This window comes from Triplophysa dalaica, chromosome 1 (assembly GCF_015846415.1).
Source record: "Triplophysa dalaica isolate WHDGS20190420 chromosome 1, ASM1584641v1, whole genome shotgun sequence".
Taxonomy (NCBI): Eukaryota; Metazoa; Chordata; class Actinopteri; order Cypriniformes; family Nemacheilidae; genus Triplophysa; species Triplophysa dalaica.
The window spans coordinates 8,001,465-8,022,198 of NC_079542.1; the positions used below are offsets into that span (position 1 = coordinate 8,001,465).

At 36.8% G+C, this 20,734-nt stretch overlaps 3 protein-coding genes across 5 annotated transcripts in view; 1 reads left to right on the forward strand and 2 right to left on the reverse strand.

Annotated features, from left to right (window-relative positions):
- LOC130424428 (solute carrier family 2, facilitated glucose transporter member 4-like) overlaps window positions 1–20,734 on the forward strand; it is a 42,891-nt gene that overhangs the window by 12,838 nt on the left and 9,319 nt on the right. Inside the window, exon 1 of one of the 2 annotated variants that reach the window (XM_056750075.1) lies at window positions 16,628–16,645. The exons of the other annotated variant lie outside the window; for it this stretch is intronic. The gene's annotated coding sequence lies outside the window, so the exon portion shown is untranslated. Of the gene's footprint in view, window positions 1–16,627; window positions 16,646–20,734 lie in introns of those variants that run through there. 2 annotated transcript variants of the gene reach the window in all.
- LOC130424417 (receptor-type tyrosine-protein phosphatase eta) lies at window positions 4,318–10,076 on the reverse strand. Of its 2 annotated transcripts, XM_056750058.1 has the most exons (11): window positions 10,041–10,076; window positions 9,853–9,932; window positions 8,028–8,639; window positions 7,369–7,611; window positions 6,942–7,193; window positions 6,525–6,812; window positions 5,975–6,229; window positions 5,592–5,861; window positions 5,375–5,472; window positions 4,971–5,070; window positions 4,318–4,859 (listed from the first exon to the last, which is right to left on the reverse strand). In XM_056750058.1, the coding sequence occupies exons 2-10, from the start codon at window positions 9,881–9,883 to the stop codon at window positions 5,002–5,004; spliced, it is 2,118 nt and encodes a 705-aa protein (XP_056606036.1). In that variant the 5' UTR covers window positions 9,884–9,932; window positions 10,041–10,076; the 3' UTR covers window positions 4,318–4,859; window positions 4,971–5,001. The 2 variants fall into 2 exon arrangements, with proteins under 2 accessions (XP_056606036.1, XP_056606028.1); XM_056750050.1 differs by having other exon boundaries at window positions 4,318–5,070.
- Window positions 10,513–18,094, reverse strand: LOC130424437 (cellular tumor antigen p53-like). The gene is made up of 11 exons (XM_056750084.1): window positions 17,887–18,094; window positions 17,042–17,178; window positions 16,753–16,813; window positions 16,407–16,616; window positions 14,017–14,203; window positions 12,928–13,040; window positions 12,721–12,830; window positions 12,498–12,622; window positions 11,295–11,395; window positions 11,087–11,190; window positions 10,513–11,003 (listed from the first exon to the last, which is right to left on the reverse strand). The coding sequence occupies exons 2-11, from the start codon at window positions 17,107–17,109 to the stop codon at window positions 10,925–10,927; spliced, it is 1,158 nt and encodes a 385-aa protein (XP_056606062.1). The 5' UTR covers window positions 17,110–17,178; window positions 17,887–18,094; the 3' UTR covers window positions 10,513–10,924.

Below are 20,734 nucleotides of genomic sequence, written 5' to 3' on the forward strand. Positions count from 1 at the left end.
AGAAATGTCAATTTCGTTTGGCTAGTCCTCGTTTAAATGAACACATACAAAAAATCTAAGACTCCATTATCATTCCTTACAATTTGCAATATCGATATGTCAACAAAGCCTCAAACAGGTAAATTATCACTTCTTTTTAATAATAGTATGGGCCTAATATTGATCATTTGGTTTCTCTGACAGAGCAATAGCCTCCAGTTTGGGCTTTAAAATCCGATGAGAAATTCAAATATGTAAGCCCCTTTAACTGTCAATTATTAGCCTATATTTGTATTTATAAGTTGTTTAAATGTGCGCCAAGCTATGACTGGGGTATAACTTTTAGGCTAAAAAACGTTGACGTTACATTTTATTTTCATAAAAAGCATTGAAGCAAAATGCATCGCAAAAATTACGCATCTCGATCGAAAATACTGAAATAGTTACTTGAATTGGAAAGGTACAAGTATGAAGGTGGGCTTCCAGGATACATCAAGGGAAAAGGCATAAAACATCCCTTCCATGCAACGTTGCCAACACGTTCGCTATATAAACTGGGTAACTGCAAAGTCTTTAGAGGATTAGGTGTCATGTCTTCAGGTGAACAGGATCCATCACAATCCGTAGATAACTGCCGTTTCAACTTATTTCGACGGTTTTGAAACCATATTTTCACTTGCGTCTCTGTGAGTTGGAGAGAGTTAGCAAGACAGGTTCGCTCGGCGCTGCTCAGGTATTTTTTCATGTCAAATGTCGCTTCCAACTGGAAAATTTGTCTTTTGGAGAAAATTGTGCGCGTTTTCTTTTTTATTAGTGGGGTTTTTTTTTTTACGCTTTTCTGTTCGCCGTGATCCTCTACGATGTTCCTCAGGCTTTCCGTTTTGCGACACATGTCAAACAGTCTTTGCGCATCCTCTTGTTCAACTTCATTCAAGTTGAAAGCACATGCGATGACCGGCCGCACTGAAAGTTTAGACATAACAACTATTAACTATTAAGACAATAAAACAAATAAATGTGAAATAGCCTACGTGACAAAAGTTATGCAAAATAGTGTGGTGCTGCTGCCTACCTGATTCGTCGGTATGTGGTGACTGATTCCTTCGGTCTTTGCTGCATTGATAAGCGACATCTAGTGTAGCCTTCCTTATTTCAAATGCATCTTTATTAAGAATGTTGTCGATAGTAAATTTTAAAGAGGCCGGTCGGCAAATCACGTTCTCTTTGCTCATACTTCCAATACGGTTTCCTTTAGACGCAGATTTGTCTCACGGGTTGCGTCTAGATCTTGAGTAACAAGACACCATGGTGGAGTACTGCGAGCTGTCTGGTAAATGGTCTTAAGTGGATGTTGCCTAATACTTAAATTCAGAAGTATTGCTACAATAGCTTTCATTGGCGCTGTGGAGGCACAGCTGTGTGACGCCAAGATCACATGACGCGGAATACATGTGGGATTGGACCTCACCTTTTCTCTTTTCCAATTTTAGAAACATCTTGGACAGTTTTGTCTGATTTATTCTGAATAGGTAGGCTAAGTTCTGCACATTAAGGTTGCCTTTCTTTTAATGCTACAGTCGGCTTCTATAGGCATTTTCTTTTAATATTTGAGAAACTGATCGGTGCGTCGTTTTACAGCATACAGACTGAAGAATTTGCACAACACAAAATGGGACTCATCTGTGCACATTTGTGCTGGGACACTGGTGCCATTATGAGTTTGTATTACTATTGTGCAATCTAATAGGCTATACACTGCCCTTCCAAAAATAAGTCACACACTAATATTTCGTTGGACCGCCTTTAGCTTTGATACGGCACATATTCGCAGTGGTATCCCAGATAGCAATGAGTCGGCGGACCACCGGCGGGGCTACGGAGGCAGTAGAAGCGTCAGAAAGGCGTAATCGCAAACACGTTTGCGGGCGAGCCGCTGGCGGCCGCCGCTTTTTAAAATCGTTTCGATAAGCTTCTCAAATCAAATCCCTTTATTGTCACTCAACCATACACAGGTGCAACAGTAGGTGATCAACTTGGGTGCAGTTCCAACCAACATGGCAGAATGATAGGCATTTCTTGTACACATTTACACAGTAAACATTTCTGTACAAGTTTTACACCAGAATACAACAAATGACACGTAATATACATAATAACAATACACAGCAGCAAATGTACACAATGTGCGTAGTGTAGCCTACACAGGATAATGACACATAATTTACAAATAACTAAATAAATAGCAGCGAATGTATACACAATGTGCGTAGTGTACAATGATTGATATTTATTGTGTATTACAGTAAGACAATGTATAAAGTTGTGCGTGCTAGTGGGGGATAAAGTGCAGTGCTATGTCACAACATTTATTTCCGTCCAGAGTTGCAGTAATTTTTCGCCAATTCTTGTATTGATGATGGAAGAGTCGGACCGTTACGGAAAGTCTTCTCCGCCACATCCTAAACATTCTTAATGGAGTTAAGGTCTGGCGGCCAAATGTGTGGAAATTATGTTTCATGCTCCCCGAACCACTCTTTCACAATTTGAGCCCGACGAATCCTGGCATCTTGGAATTGGGTCTCATTTAAAAAACTGTGTGTAGGATCCTTACTAAAAGTGTGCGTGCGCCCGAAATCCCTGAATAACGTACGCCAAAAAATATTCACACTTCTAAAACCGTGCGTACGAACACCTGTAAGCAATATTCGCTTTATAAATCATAGGTCACCTGCAAGTGTGCGTACGCACATCAGCCTCATATCCCGCCCTATACACGCCCATTTCTTACACATAAATAGTCAATGCAAAGCACCACATGATTACTAATTTATACTTTAATCAGACTGGAATCCAATCCGCTTGTTAAACCTGACGTCACTCATCCCGTTTCCGGGTCCAACCGCTATCAGATGCCAAGAAAATAACACAAAATGATGTAAACCCCCCCGATCACATCCTTTATCTCCGTAACGAACACACAAATGGCTACACATGACATTCACTACGATTAACAAATTAATAATTGTTTTAATCAATTAAAAATTATTAATGATAATTATTTGTAACAAGAATTACTATAAGGTCTCTGCATCCATAATAGTTTCCAGCATTTAGACTGATCATTAACACCTCATTAAGATCACATCATTAATTAGTGATGTCCTTCGCCTGAGATATTATTTGAAGACATAAATGTAGAAGACGAATGAGTGAAAATGTATAGGCACAATAAAATAAATCCTACATAAGAGTGCAAGATGTGAATGAACTGTTGAGGAAAGCTTCGTTCACAGCGTCATGAGTATACCCTTCATTTTATGGGCTAATTGTTTAAAGGGCTAGTCAAATCATATTTGATTATCTAAATATGAGAAAGTATGTTCATGTAAGACAAAATCATTTGCATGGATCCAGCTCTGTCCATTTTTGAAGACGGAAAAGTCACAGAGGTTGTGAAGCTTTATAGCAGAATGATAATGATAAGAGGAAAGTGCTGCTGCACATACAATTTTCTTCCCTGTGCTGTTTTCATTCCATACTGAACATTTGGCATCCACATAACCTTCATTTTTCAGCATCTTTTTTACGAAAGTCTCTCATTCATTCATTTATTCCTTCTGTTGTGACACCGAAAAGTTACACCAGAAAGAGTCAACTTAATAATTTACCTCATAATTTAGGCTACCTGCAATTACAGGTACAAGCAGAATCAATATTTTGGTATTCCGATTTTTTACAGATGAGGCTGACCTTTATTAACACAGACGTATACGGGTGCTCTTTATTAATCATTTTTTTTATTGTTTGTTTTTCTTACATATAGGCCTAATATAACAGTTAAATGCACACAATTCCCTTTAGATCTCTACAATTAACAGCCTTTATTAAATACATCACCGATTACTGGTGCCTTTGGTCACTGACTATGATGGTGCCAAAGAAGACATGTATAGGCCTTTGCTTTAAGGAAACCACAGACACAATTAAAGCGCATCTCGTCCATAAAAAAACTAGAGGTTCGCTTTGTAGACTATTTATCAATGTCATTCTTTACATACCGATGCTCCAGAAGAATAGAGAGACCTGGTTATGTTAAGATATTATATTTAGATATATTTTAAATTCCTTTAAATCTGTTTTTCAGTCACGCTTTAGTGTCCAGACTTTAACAAAAGTTTAACACCACCCCTTTTGGTTATTTTTGTATCCGCAACCCTCCAAAATTACAAAATTGGTAAAGAAAACATGGACCTGAGATTTATTTTGCATTACTGAAACACTCTAAACATGCATACACCTGTAGTGTGGCCTAAGAGTTAAATAATAACTGTCAGGCAGTAGAGTTTTTTGGCAAGGTTTTATTTTAAATGAAAACAAGCATACATGAATAGTTCACTAAATAATTACACCAATCTTGACAGAAAACTAAAAAACAATCAAACTCAATTTAACTAGCAATGTAAATCTGCGGTATTAAAATAATCCAGTACAATGTGTGACTAAACAATAATATACAATGCAAAACAATTATATATTGGTAACTATCAAGAAATAATATATTCCTGCCAAAGTCAAAGTTATGACCATAACCGCCACCACTATGCACCCAGCCAGGCCACCCCACCATTTCAAATTCAGTTTTTTTTTTACAATTTTGCAAAGAGAATTACATTTTAGAACATTATTACAGAAAAATGAATTTCCCTTTTTCGCGGTAAAAACTATAAAAATGGTTAAAAATAGTAAAATTATAGTTTAATATAAATGAAGAAACAATGCACAACTCGGAAGAATGGTGGTATGCGAGGAGCTGAAACGTGACTGATGGTCTGTGATTTCTATTTTCAGCAGTAAATATGGGTTCGATCAAATCACTGATCCTAAAAAGAGGGTGAATTAATTTAAAATTATAAATAAAATGTATATTTGCTGATGTTATGCCATACAATATTACAAGACACTGCATCATCAGTCATGCTATTTTTACAAACCAGACGTCTGTTGTAGTAATGGTGTGTGACATCATTTCCTTACTACCATTGTAAGGTTCCAGTGAATCCCCAAAAATGTTTTACTAAAATTCTTTGTCAGCTGAAAAAAAAGGATGGAGTAAATTATTAGATTTGAGTTGCAGGACCCTTCAAGCTAAAACACATAGCATTCATTTCATTTGAAAACAAAACAAAGAAACTGGAATAAGGCATAGGGAATAAATATAATTAAGACTAAGCATATTCATTTCTATATTAACTTAAATCGAATTTTGAGATCAGGTTTGTTATTCTGTTACTCTCATTTTCATTTTCTTTACCAACAAACAAGTCCATGTGCATGTGATGGTAATGCTGCAAATGTGTAGAGTTGCTTTGTAAAGTTTGCTGTGATGATCCCTCACCTCGTTCAGTGTATCAGTCTGAGTTTGACCCTCGCTACAGAGAAGTGGGGTTTTACTGGTACACAACATGGCAAATGTCAACGTCTTCCTGTAAGGCTCTAAAATAAATATGGAGACTTTAAACATCACAGAATATACATTGCAGTATTTTTTTGTAGAATCAGTTTATGACGTCTCAAAACATATGTAACTGATGTAATAGATGAAATAAATGTACTTGTCTGATTAGAAGCAAATACTGGAAGACTCGTCAAATTGCCAGCCTTAACACTGACACTGAAGTTATAATTTGTTCCCGACCGTAAACCAACAAAGGTAAGGTTTTTATCTTGTTGGGTAGAGTTTGTTGAGTTCCAATAAGCAGAATGATGCGTCACTTCATATTTAATATCTGAGGCTCCCTCTGACTCTTTTGGAACTCCCCAGGTTAGAGATATGGAAGTTTCATTAAGAACAATGGCAGTTACCCATGGTGTTGGAGTAGGTTCTGCGAGTATAATCAGAGTTTATTTAATATTTTATTAACAAAATATGAATCTGATGAACAATACAAAGCATATGGATGAGTAGTCTAAAAACCATACTAACGATTTTACTTACTAGTATAGTCTGATATGTAAACAGGATCACTTTTCAAGTCGGGTTTCTCTGAAAGGGTGGTGACTTTTACAGTGTAGTGTACTCCTGCTTTAAGCCCCGTAAAATTGTAGTTTTTATAAGGTGTCCGATCTTCTTTTATTAAGCCTGCTGGTTCAATGCTCACTAAAAATTCTTTAAAGTGTCCATTAACTGTCCAACTGGCGAAAATGTGTTGGTTAGATGGAAATAAATTCAGAAGTTCCACCTTTTCTGGACCTGCATGGAAGGAATTCAAGGAAAGTGTACAGTTTGCAAATGTAAAATGTAAATAACGAAAATATTTGGTTCGCTAAGAACACAAGTTTAAAGGACAAAAAGGAAGTGGTATGACATTGATAAATGTTTGTCTGCATAAAATCTTGGCATTCCTTAATTTATAGCCTCCTTATGGATCTTTCATATGTAGCATAGGCCAGTGTATCTATTTAGTCCTCGAAACTTGCTTAATATTACAAAATACAGTAGAATGCATAAAAACAAATGAAGAGAATATTTTTAAGACTAAACTCACGTGTGTATGCTGCAATTGTAACCATTTCTCCAGATAACTGGCTGTTGTTTGTTAGTGCTGCCACACACAGACAATATTTCATGCCAGGTGTTTTATCTGTAAAGGTGAAATGTTCGACTTTTGTTTGATTGCAGTTTCCCGGCTGACAGTGGTTTTCACACTGGCTGTTACTTGCCTCATTAAGACAAATATTGTAACTTGAATGGTTTCCTGCAGGTTTTTTCCAGTAAGCACTTATGACTGTACAGTTGTTATCAGCTGACGTTAGATTCAAAACACGTGAAGGCTCTGAAAAACATTCCAATAAAAGTTATTAACTTATTAAAACATGGAACTTTAATGTTGACGTAATTCACATACAGTTTAAAGCACTATGTCTCATGAGGCAACTTGAAATTGCTGCCCATCTGCACTTACTGGTGAAAAAAGAAACGCTTGCCGACACACTTTTGGTAGTCCTATTCACTACAGCACAAGCAGTGAAGGTATACTCTTTCCCCGGTACAAGATTAGATATCTTAATTTCAGTTGTATTGATTGTATTTGGCTCGTCCGGCTTGTCCTTGTCTGTTATTAAGTAAAAATCACAGTTTCCAGAATGATTCCAGCTCAGTCGCACGCTAGTATCATCCACATTCATTTCTGTCAGGTTATAAACATCAGATGGGGCTGCAAGAAATCACAAATCTTCTCATTTATGTTGTAAATGCACCCGCTTACTAAATAAATGTCAAATGCAGATAAAAACATATTTTAAAATCTTTATATAATTCCATTGGCTTTATTATCAAAACTCGATTTTTGTGCTTCAAAATAATGCACCATGTACACCAGGTGTACTTACAGGTATAGAAAGAGATATTCTGAGGGTTGAGATGCCTGCCACATTTCACAGGGTACACCTGGACATTGTATAGAGTTCCTGACGTGAGGTTCTTCAGTATCTTGACCATGGTTGTCACATTACTTTCATGCCCCCCTGTGACTTTCACTGTGTAGTTGCTAATGTTCCCTGGTCCCTGACTCCAGTTCACATGGCCCTCACTTTTGGTCACATTAGAAATGTTTATTTCGCCAAAAAAACGTTCTACAGAGGGCAGATGTTGTGGTATAATTGCACAAATATGTAATACATTTTTATTTAAAATATGAATCCAACATTTAACAAGATTATTTAACTATTATCTCAGACATCATTTGTGACCCTGACAAGAAAACCGGTCGTATAGGTCAATTTACGAAATTGAGATTTTTACAAAATCTGAAAGCTGAATAAATACAAACTCACAAAAATAAAGTTTTTATATATTTAAGGTGAGAAATTTACAAAATATCTTCATGAAAATGATCTTTAGTTAATATCGTAATGATATTTGACATTTTGACCGATACAACATATTTTTGTCTTTTACTAAAAATGTTCCTGTGCTACTTAAGATTGGTTTTGCGATCCAGGGTCACATTTGCCATTGACATTAAATTAGTTCAAAAATGATGTCTTACCATCATAACAGATGAATGGAAGACTTTCATTGCACTCTTTTTCCTTCCACATCCCAAAGCTGAGCAGGGCCAAACAAGAATCCTCAATATATTTTTCAGCTTTGATGTCGCATGTTTGTGTTTCATTAGAAGTGATATTAACAGTGGGCAGTGGGCTACTGTATAAACTGTGAGGAGTCGGATTGACCAAGGGACCGGTTATATTTTCAAGCTCACCAAGTGTCAAATTTAGGCAGTTAAGTATTTCCAACACTAGGGGACACTGCTCCTCTGTGTTGTTTGCTTTTGGTGCCCCGGTTGAGTTCATCGAGGTGTTGTTCGGAGTTAAAGGACATGTTTCTACCTTTGGTACAGGATGGCCAGGATACCAGTTCTGATATGAAACAGGGTCACCATTGGACCACCTGGACCACGGTATGATCGAGCCATTGAAGCTCCTGCGAAGCCCAACCCAGAAGTCTGAATTGCCGAGTTTCTGCAAAAGATCGTGGACGTTCCTGCAAGTGATGGTCGTCAGGTCTTTGAAACAGGCCTGACAGTACTGCCTGGCTTCATCCCATGTGGTGGGATTGGAATGGTGAAAATACTGCTCCTCTGCCCATATTACTGATCCTGATTTGATCAATTTATAGGAGAGACATCATCATTTTAAATGCATTTACCAAATGGTCGCTATATTCTGTTTTTAAAAGCTTCACAACTGTTAATGTTTTACTGGCCATGCTTGTTACTGTACATCCAATGCAAATATCAGAAGAAAATAAAATCATTCAGGTTGGGTTATGCAAACTTTAGCGTAAACAGGTTATACAGGAAGTCTTTTGAGGCTGTAAATGCAAATCATGTAGCATCCGATGCCGAAGCTTGGAACATGGGCAAGTGATCTGGTAAAGATGCTTGCATGCCAGAGGTTAAGGCACATTAATAATGACACGTCTGTGGTAATTAATAAAACGTGGAGACATATTTTAGAACATCCTGAAGTAATGCATTCATAATCATTGACCTATTACTGCTCAAGTTATTGAAGCCCCCTTGTAGTAGGTGATTTAACCCGTTAAGAGAGTAGTTCACTTTAAAATAAGACCCCATTGACTTTCCATAGTTGCAGGGATAAAAATGACTATAAAAAGTCAACGGGGGCTTATTTTGAAGTGAACCACTCCATTGCTTCATTTAGTATACGCAGATGCATAAATATGAAAATTAGTCCTGCCTCCACCCAGTCACCCACTCAGACTATCTGATCAGTCCAAGTGTTTAAAGAAGAAATATACTCAGCAAGGATTAATTAATTTGACTTATGAATCTGCACACTGTTTGTCTTAAAGCATATTAAAACGATATCATATATAAACAACCTTAAAAAAAATACCACAAGGGGATCTTTAAGAATTTGTAACCTGTAGTCATTGATAAAAGTATTTATTACTCTGCTAAGGTTAATTGCCAATATATTATTAATATTAAACATAATAAGATTAGATAAAACAGAAGTATGATCAGATGACGGATAAGATTCAGGATAATGGTATTGCATCTATCATCATTACTAAACATTACCTTTCCGAATCAAACTTTGTATGTTATATACATTTGTCTTTCAAATCTTTAGGACAGTTGTTCTATACTTTGTTGTTGAATGGTTTTGTGAAAAAGCAAAAACACCTATATAAACGTGCAAAAAAGCAAATCAAGGAATCTTTAAATGAATAACCTTTACCTCTCATGATGTTTAATGTATACTATACAAATATTCAAAGCTGTTCTCTCAACTTTTAAGTAACAAATAAAGGAAAAGACATATGACAGTTTACAAACTTACCCAGGAGAAGTGTCAGCCACAGTACACGCATCCTTTAAGCCTCTTGATTTCAGCAACCTCAGGTCACCAGGGAGAAGTACCTTGTTTTTAAAAGACAAAAAAAGTTTTAAACATATAAAAGAAAGGTCAATTTAGTTAATGTAGCTTTAATAGAATCATAAATAGTAGGTATAAAACAGTCACTATACCTGGAACGTCTGCTTGTCCTTTGATCTTCCTTATTCTGTGGTGTGCTGTATAACAGCACACTTTGCATTCTACATCACAATATGCAAACGTCAAAATGTTTTCAAATATTTGCAAGGAGTATTGCAACTATACAGGAAGAAGACAAAATAGACATTATTACTATTATTAAGGTGTAGGATGACCATTTTCCTTTAATACAGATGCTCATGCAAATAGAGTTGCCACCATCTGTCCCCTTTGGAAATTTAACAAGTCAGCCACCTAATCCATTTCTTGTACTAAACACGGCTGAACACAATTTGTTTTAGAACGTTTTATAATCCTTGTTTTGGAATGATACCTTGGCAATATAGCAACAAGTCAAGAACATTTGCTGCTCGACAGTATAGTAATATTTACTTTTTCAGTGGGTGTTCATATATTCCATCAAACCCATGCTCATGGAAACCCTAGGTCATAATCAAACACAGCTAAAGAAAAAATATATTTTTAATCTGATATTTTTACAATACAATTTGCAGATGCCAAACAAAGCTTTGTGTAAAAGTACATGCATCTTAAATGGTCAACATAAAACCCCAGAATATAACAATCATATGCAAAAATTGTAGCTACTACAATGCAAGGGTATCTAAACATAACCAAAGAAAAATGAACTCAGATTTTTTTTGAAATTATGCATTTTATTTCAATGACAATAATAAGCGAAAAATGTATTAAAAACATACAAACTCAACAATTTTTTTATATTACATACAAATTCAAAACACCCAACTGCAGAAGACATAAAAGTAGAAAACAGGCAGATGTGCGCACAGGAATGTAACTTAAGCATACATGATAAACAAATCTCACATGACTGAATCAAAACAGTACATTTATTTTATTCGATATCACTTTTGACAAGCAGTTTCTTTCCAGCTTTCAGTTGAACGCAGGGCTGATCATGCTTCTTTTGAGACCTACAAGGAAAAGGAAAACAAATTCATCTTTGTGTATTTGTTTACTCAATTGGCAACACACAAAATGGCTACCAGAGACATACCGTTTCATTCTGTATTTCTGCTGTTCTGCATCTGGCATCACGTCCATCAATTCCAAACTATTGTTTATGGTCCTTAACATCTCGAAGCGTTCCTTGCCCCGAATCTAAGAAAAAAGGGTTGATCGTGTACAAATCCTTCCACTTTGTGCAAAGATACATGATACATACAACTGCATTGTTTTTATAAAACAATTCTTTTGTAACTCACATTCAGAATGTATATATCATCATCGCTACTGCTGTCATTCTTGATCTTCTTGGATGCAGAATGAGGTGTGGGAAGGGACTCTTTGAACTGATTCTGGCGTTCTGACGTGAAAAAGAGACGAAAAATTAATTGTTTAAGTCTATTATTATTATTATTATTTTAGAAGTAGATCATCATGTATAGTTGTACAATGTTTTTGTTCTGAAAACTATACATTAAAATTGTACAGTTCTCCGATCGTAAAGTCACCATGAAAAAGAACTTGCAACTGACTGACTTTTCCGTATTGTGAGTATAACCGAGTGAAACGGCTTCTGAAATTAACAAAAAAAATGTAGGGCGGGGCTTTGTTTTGCCATTTCCTTTTTTATTAGTTTGTCTTAAGTTGGGCCTGGAGCAGAGGGCAAAAAATGCCTGACCAATGGACGGTGAGTATAGTTCAATCTGTTTTTTGTTGCTTACGTCATGTGTAGATAGTTGTTGTTGAGCGGGGGAGTTTAATGTTTTTGATTAAAGATTACAAAAAAAGAATGGTGTGCACGGTTAAGTAAGGGATAATGTACAGGCAGCCGGTTCATACCGCAGAAATAAGCCCCAACAGTGTGATAAGGAACGGAAGCGAATCAGAGGGTCTTGTATCACACCGCCGGGGCTTATTTCGCGATAACAGCTTGCTGCTTGTACATTATCCCACGTATGACACGGCTACTTGGAAAAAAAACTGGACATGAAATATTTGAATAGCTCATTTTAATTGATTGTAGACCTTCCGACGGAAAAGCTGTTTACTTTCGGTTTTAAGGTAAGAAACGTTCAAATGTCACGAACAGGCAATTTGGTTTAATCATTTGTAAATATGATGTAATTTATGCTATTAAACAACATTTTTAAATAAATAAAAAAAACAGTAAAAATATTTTGCTGCATCCTGGTTAATGAGTGTTTTTTTCGAGAGGTTGTTATTCGGGAATGAAACATGCAAATGTCAAACTGGCCATTCAAAAATCAAGCATTCCAACGAGCCGTGTAATAATTTATAATAATCACTGCTGAAAATGTGTAAAACAGGAATCAAAGACTCCTTTTGGATTTCATGGTGATTTTAAAGTAGCAACAATATAACATGTTTAAAAAGTTTCAACAAATGTCATGTCTGTCAACCCATTCGGGTTACTTTCAGTCTGCTCATTTCAAATCACTTACTTCTCTTTGTCCCTGTAACTTTTTCCCCAGTAATGCTCTTAACATTCTCCTCTTCCGATTTGCGATCACGGCCCGGGCAGGCACATATGCGTACTTCAAAACACTGTCGACCAAGAACCTGTCCGCTATTAATACAGAAAACAAACATTTGCCCTGGTCTCCAGTACCAGCACAACTACGAAACCACAAGGACAGCAAATAGAAACGTAAGTAGTGGACTTACTCGTACGTTTCCAATGTCATGATAGTTAAAATAGGTCGTCGGTTCATACCACCAATGCAACTGCTGTTGCACATATAATTCAGCAGGAAAGTAGTTGCCGTGGAGCCCAGCTGGAGAGATAACCAAAATCATCCAAACAATTAGATACATTTAAAGCAGTAAAATCTATGTGAAGATTGACCTTTGCCAGGTGTGGTCACAACCTACCTGTGGAGATACGTATGGCAATGTCACGCTGTGTCTTTTGGTAAACAAATCCTTATGGTATTGGGCTCCTGAGTTCCCCTCCACGCGGATGAGATGGTTACGCTGAGAAACATCTGAGAAAAGAAAAGCGGAGACATTTGAAGTAGACACACCAGCGTGAATAGTGACTAGCTTTATAAGTCATTACCAAGTTTCAGACATTATTACATATGGCTAACAGCTAGACTTTTGAAATAAAGAGACTGCATAATATTTATAATGCATTTTACCATCATGACATTTGGGTGCGAGATCTCAACCCAGTTTAATTCATTGGATCTTTATTGGAAAAAGCAACAAAACTTCAAGTACGATAGAAAAAAATCCTGAGGCTTTATACAGAGAATGAATTATTTAAAACTACATTTATATTTACCAAATATGAAATATAAGTCACTGTCAGAATGAAGATTCATATCTCCATTTTTATTTGTTTACTTTTACAATAATCATCACTATTGGTCATGTTTGTCTGTGGGATTACCAAACATTTAACCAATACAGAAGTGAGCAAAGAGCTTGTCAACTTTGACAACAGTGTTTGACAACTATATTTTAAATGCAGTGTTTTTAATTCCTTTCCTGTAAAGTGGCAGTTTGGAAGATACAAGCTTTTAGTCCGACAGCAACAATATTATGTTAAGTATTATATAAGACCATTTATTATATTCAACACTGAACTTGGAATGTTCTGTGTACGGCAACTTATTTGCATCGCAGAACAGACCCTAAATGATTCTGTTTTAGGCTTGGCCTTTGATTTCTGTAGAAATTATGTTGGTAAACAACATTAAACTCTACCGATCAAGACATTTCCAAAAAACTTTGGTTACAATACCATTATCTCTGAATTGTTAAAGTAAAAGTTTGAGTTAAGGGCATGCTGTCAGAAAGTAAAACCTACAAGTTCAGAACCTTATGTATCGGCAGTTTAAAAAGCATCTGTAACTGTATTATTTACCACAGAAAATAGTGCAGACCCTCATGTGTAAAGTAATGCACTTAAAATGAGAGCCAACAGAGAGTGAAACAAAAACTAGAAACACACACCTTCATTGTTTTCGGCCACATTTTGGTGATGTGGACATCGGATCACCACCTCAGAAACATGTTCAGATTTTTTATAGATGGCCGTGGCTCTCAGCACAGCACCCTGAGGTGGTTCTCTCCCAACCAGCACGTCCACAGGGCAAGTTTTTGCAAGCTGACAGTACAGTTTATTCAGCTTCTGAGAATACTGTAAAGAAAAACGGATTTAAAAAGCAGAACTATTCTTATCTCTTAAATTAGGAGTTTTAGGCGTTCATAAAGTACTGGATAAAGTGGTGTTTGAGAAACAACGTTGCAACTTTTCAAAAAAAGTCAATTAGTTTATAATATAGCTTTCTTTCCTTCGTACTTCTATTTCCCCATTGTTCCCTTTACCTCCAAAGCTGAAAAGTTTTACCCAAAACCCACTATAAGGTGGTTTTACAGGGTGGGGGTCTAAACCCTTTCCTTGCAATACACGTGACGTAGCCGTAGGACATGCCCGGTCATGCTATGTTACTATTGTCATCCCACAACCTTATTGGCTCCAAAAGGTCGACATGATATTCGCTCCCATTTTCAAGTGAAACAAGAGTTTCTGATAAAGAATGATGTCAAACTGGAGGGTCCTTAGTGCAGGTTTACTTGTGGAACTACAAGAAAAGACTGAAGAACAAACCACACGGTAAGAGAACGCAAGTTTCTTCAGAATTGAGCATTATTGTATGGATCGGTTTAAATCAGCATCACATTTTAGTCATCTGGTCGTCATTATCAATTTCTCTTGCTTATTCCTAAGAAGACGCAATATTTTAAAATGAAAATATCCTCTTTGCCCCGCCTGTCTGAAACACACAGATTTTTTACAAAGCTCAACACTCTGAAAAGCGAGGTGTGTTATGTTTGGCCAGTTAACCAGTGCGTAGCGATTTGTTGAATACTGCAAGAGTGTGAGGGAAATGTAACGCCTCTCTCCATTTTCGGATCATGAGTCCTGCGTTCAGCCCCGACTGAACACAAAACGTTTTTTAAACGGAAACGGTGGTGAAGTTGTACACCCTGTTGTGATGACGCAATTCTGTTGTCGTCTCTTTGAAGAATTTTCGAAGCCTGATGAAATCGGTATAAATACGTGTAGAATACTGCAAAATATGTCTCTTCTGATATGTTCAATAGTTGCATATACCAAGCTGCAGCAGACACATTTGAATGTCTTTACTTGGACCCATAATGCGAGAGGTCTCTTAAATACCGTGTAGGTTTTATACATGTTGATTCTTATTGAGGTGACCAAACAAGAGAAAACGTATCTCAAACCCTGTTGCACATTGTTTCCAGGAAACATGTCGTTCAACCCGGAAACCGTCGCAAAACTTGCACATGGGTTTGATCTTGAACATGCCCCAGGTTCCCAAGCAATTGCACTGAAAGGTTATAAAATGTCATGGGTACTTCCTTATATCATTTCAAGCCCGAATCTGATTCGGAAAATGAAGATGATCAAGCCGATACATCAACTTTCCCAGCGCAACTTGAGCAGGATGTAAAGGATTGGGAAGGTTTCATAAAAAAATATTATGTTAAATAGTTTGAATCGATAGCTAACTGTTTTACCTTTTATATACGACGTTATAAAGACTTTAAACAAACAACCATATACATCATACAGAGTTTGTGTGAGATAGAAACAAGCTTGCATTACAGCAGGGAATGGTAACATAATAAATAACACGAGCGCTGTTGCTCTTCTTGATCAACCAGTGTTACGCCCACCACAATAAACCCCAAATAAATACTAAATAAAAGACATTATAAAGACGACATTTGTTGCCTCTAGTTGGAACATCATTACTGATTATTAGGACTTCCGATGTCTTCACGTTAAGGCGTGTCTCCATTTGCAGATCAAAAAAACTTGCGTCAAATCTTCGGTGAAATGCGCTGCACAAACCTGAACATTCGGATTGTACTTTTCTGTAACCGTGTTGTTAATAAAATCGAACCATTCGTTTTTAGTCGTCTCATCTTCTGGCAGGGCAAACAAAGAGTCTTTCTCATCGCAACGAAACACACAGCGTCGCCGCGACATGGCTGCGGCGGTGACTATACAATGAGATTTACAAGTACGCAGCACCTCACTTGCGTTTAGATTTGGGCGGTCTTAGTCAAATCATGTTACAAAGTGACGTACATTCCCCGGGGTGTGGTTACACGCGACTTTTCAGGCAGGTCTGGTTTCGCATTCGCTTATAGATAGAATGCATCTTTTGTTGCGACACTTTAATTTGAGCAATTTAATGTGTCTAATACAAGAATGGGCAACTTGTAACAAACCAAAGACAAAGAAAAACAAATGTTCGCGCCATAAGACCCCTTTAATAAGAGGAATTTTTGTTTTTCTCATAACTCACAGTGGACGTTGCGGACTTTGCCATGCTGGACTGATTGAAGCGTAACTTGAAGTCATACTCTCCAGGATAATCGGTTGTAGAGGGCACTACAGCGGAAGTAGGAGGTTGGTTATCCACAACTGGGGCCACACTAGCGGGTGCATCGGCAGTATCATCGGTGCCTGTGAGAGGAAGATCAAAATTCTCCGCAAAAGTGCCTTCGGGCAACGCCTGTAGTAATGCAGAGGGTTTTGATTTAGGTACAGTCGCCAGTTTTTATATTTAATTCTGTTCCTGGTTTGAGAAATGTCAATTATCAGCAATAAAATTAATGTAGCCGTTAATGCCAAAGGAGAAAACTACTTACAACACTGAGCCAAGCATCGCTGTTCGTACGAGGTAGATCAATAAGCAGACTGTTTAATCCTCTAAGGAAGTGAAGACAGAGAGTATTGAAAAAAACTTGTTTGTTACATGTGAAGGTATATTTCTAAAAAGTTATGGTCTGAATCGAATTGGTTAACAGGAAATTAAATGCAAAAAACACAGAAACATTCACAAACACATTATCCTTTTGTGTGATTCATAAAAGTGTTTTAATTATTTTGAAATGACGACACTTCACTATCCGTATGTTTAAAACAACTTGGACGTACATGCCACTCCATATCTGCTCAAAATTGTCCTGGGTTATGGCCAACCCTGTTGGCTCTTTGTCACTCATGGCTCTTGTTCCCTGCAGTCTTTTGAGGGACCACTAGGGTGCACTGGAGACAAGGGAGCAGAAAAAACCCTGAAGAAAACAGACACGATTTTATTATGCATTTGAACACAACATTACAAGCATAGACAACAGACAAAACAAGCAAATTACAAGCAATGCAACACAAAAATAGATGTCACGTGCATGTCTAAACCGTTATTAATTGTGGAAAAAACAACACGGATCCAACAAACTGAAATGTTTCTATTGGAAGTTGGTTCCATAAAGCATGAAGACACGAAAATCCAACATTTTCCCCAATTCAAAATCTAAGCCAACACATGGCAACACATGGTGTTTGAGTGTTGGGGTAGAATCAAGAAATCACACCATATTGAATTTAGGGACTTTCCACAGTCACTCAACACCCAAACAAAGGAAGTCAGTAAACTTGACTTAGGCCATCCAGGCGGATAATCAAACAAACATGTGGTCGGAAACACATTAAAGAAAATTGACGAAATTATCAAAATCAACGATTGTGTTGCGATTTGGACATTAGAAAACAATAAATCAGAGCTCTGTATTTAGAGATAAAAGTATATCTTCGCACTAGGCCTTCATTTAATCAGAAGGAAACGCCTTAACGCAAAACCTCGTCAGATAACAGTTTAACTGGTAAATAAAAAACAACAACGTTATAACAAATCACATTGTTTGCATATTTTAATAACATTTTTCGTTGTTTTTAGATCACTAGTTGTAAGACGAATTAAAACCCGCGTGCTGGAACAATACCTCGCCTCTCAGTGAAACTTTTCTCCCAAGTCTCCAAATGTCTCCGGACTCAATCCTAATATTCTTGAAGAAAACGAAACATAAAACGCATACACGTGTTATGTTTGCAAACTTTCAAGCAGTGGCACTTCCCTCCATAGATGTCAAAACTAGATGCCGAATTCAAGCTCTCAAGGCAGGCACATAAACGCCTCCGCCATCTTGGAACGGTCCACTGACGTCACTCACAGTTTGCTACAGTTTTTAAATCCCGAAAAATGTGATACCTTTTCGCTGTTAGTCATGTGTTAGAAAAAATAATGTTTGAGTTTATGCAAAAACAATGTATTCATAATCATACACGGTCAGCTTGCTCTTTAACAGAGCGGCTTGGCAGGGTTGCCAGATCCTTCATAGCGAGCGTAACGTCCCTAGTCCAAATAACAGAATTTGACATTCATAAATAAAACTATTTTAAGATTGAGAGCTATGTAACAAATCCCTTCCACTTCTCGCCTGTGGATAAAAAACCGGAGCAACAGTTACAGAGTAACCCAATACCACTGGAAAGCCGTAGACTTGGCAACACGGACTGGCAGGTACCGTTCCAATATGGCGGACGACCCACGTATAGCTGCCCATAGAAACTGATGCTAATGGGGCATCTAGTTCTGATATCTATGCGTCCCTCAATGGCAAGATCGAAAGAGTAGGGCGGTCACGTGTGCGCGATCACGTGACACACAGGAGGCGCATTATTTGAATTTAAGATCAAAACACCAATAAAGCAGTATTGTCTAAAAAATTACAATTTAAGGAAACAATAAACGCTAAAGTGATATGCAAAGACTATCGTAAACGAAAGTGATATTAGATTTTCTTGACTCTTATTTGGAGGTCAACAGCTTCTGTGATAGCTAAACATTTTCAGTGTTTTTCAATCCTCCAGCTGTGTTGTGTAGATTATTACATCCTTTCATCTGCTGTTAATTCATATTTATGCCTCTTGTGTAATTAGCATATGGGTCATACTAGAATTGCGGGTACATTTCAAATAGAAAAAGAGGACCAAATATTAGTAACTTCTTTTTATGTGAAACTTTTTATTTTCATAGAACACACTTTAAATTTAACATTTTCAATATTTGCTGATCTTAAACTTGTAAAATCAAAGTACGAACAGAAAAATCTGTCAACTCTGTTACAGACAAACTGGGTCAAATATATACAGTTGACAATAACAGAGTTGACATTTTCCACCATTTTGTGCTTTAGCTCAAGATTCTAACCTCAAACCAGATACCACATGCCATGTCTAAAACTGAAATGTATGTATTTTCATCATATTATTGTTTTTAAAAAGTGAACGAGAGATTCACTGAAATATTACAAGAACAGATTTGACCAATAATTAATCTACTATTTGTGTATCCTAAACATTTTGTACAAATTAATAAGGGATGAATAATAACATACCTCAGTACCTTCCAGATTTTCCCGCCAGAGGAAGTGACATAACTTGGAGCAAGTCACATGCTTTTTCTATCAGCGCTTTAAAGATTTTTATGCCCTTTTATAACAGAGTTAACAGAGTTGACAGAACGTAGGGACAGACACAAAATTCTATTTTTTAATTACTAAAATTACAAATAATACAGACAATAGATGTTTTATGCAACTGTTCACATAAATTAGTAGACAAAAATATTAAAATTAGACATAATTATTTAATAATAATTGAAGCTGAATGTATGATTCAGGAGGCATAGACGGTCAAAAATAGGTATAGAGGGAGTCTTTAATTTTATATTTTCAAGACAAAATGTTCCTAAATACACATATCAACATCATTTTTAGTGATAGCTTGATATAATATGTGTAATTATTCAAAACTGTTTCAATATTTTTTTTGTTGAAAAATAATAAAAGGTCTATCTAGGAGACACAAAATGTACCCCCAATTCTAGAATGACCCATATACTTAGAAATCTTTGAATCTCCCAAAGACTTTTATTGATTGGCTATAATGTTTAAAATATGCTTTACATCACTGCAGGTGCTATAAATCATTTTTATGCTGTAGCCTATATATTTTATTCCAAATTAATCTGAATTATCAAAATGTATATTACATAGCCTATAGACTAAGCATTCTGTGCTAATGTGGGTCTATTTTGTATTTCATTGCAATTCTGTATATCTGATTCCTTGATGTTAAAATGTTGCTTCCGAAGAGTAATATTATTGCATTTAAGAAATACAGTTCATATATTTTTTTAATTGGTTAAAGCAATTCCATCATCTGACTTGGATGACATTTATTTGACTAACAGACTGTCACACCGCTTGAGAACATGTCTGGATGTCCGCCTCACTCTTTGGATCCAATGATCTTTCAATTAACCTACCTATTAATACACATCTAAAAAAGAGACGTTGGATACTTCGATAAATTTAACCATTATACCACATTATATTGCAATATAATATATATATAATTTCAACATCTTATGTCTACTGATAAAGAATCTGCATGATGAGAACACCTTGAATGGATCTTGTTTCTTTGGGTTAAGTGAGTGAGGCGCACATGACTCTGGCTGGGGCCCTTCGTTCAGCTGACAGGTGTCGGGTTCACCCGCTCTTTCCAAGCCAAGAACATCAGAGGGAGTAAACTGAGAATAAAACAAGGGAGTGAAAGAAGGTGGTGTGAGCCGGGGGCGTGTTAACCTGGCGGGGGTGTGTAGTGGGCAGTAAGGCAGGGCTAATAAACAGAGAGAACGTCAGCAGACATTTTTCCATTGCGTCGCTGACTGCTTTTGTGTCGCAGCACAAACCCGTTACCCCCTGCTCGCAAATAACAGCTTGA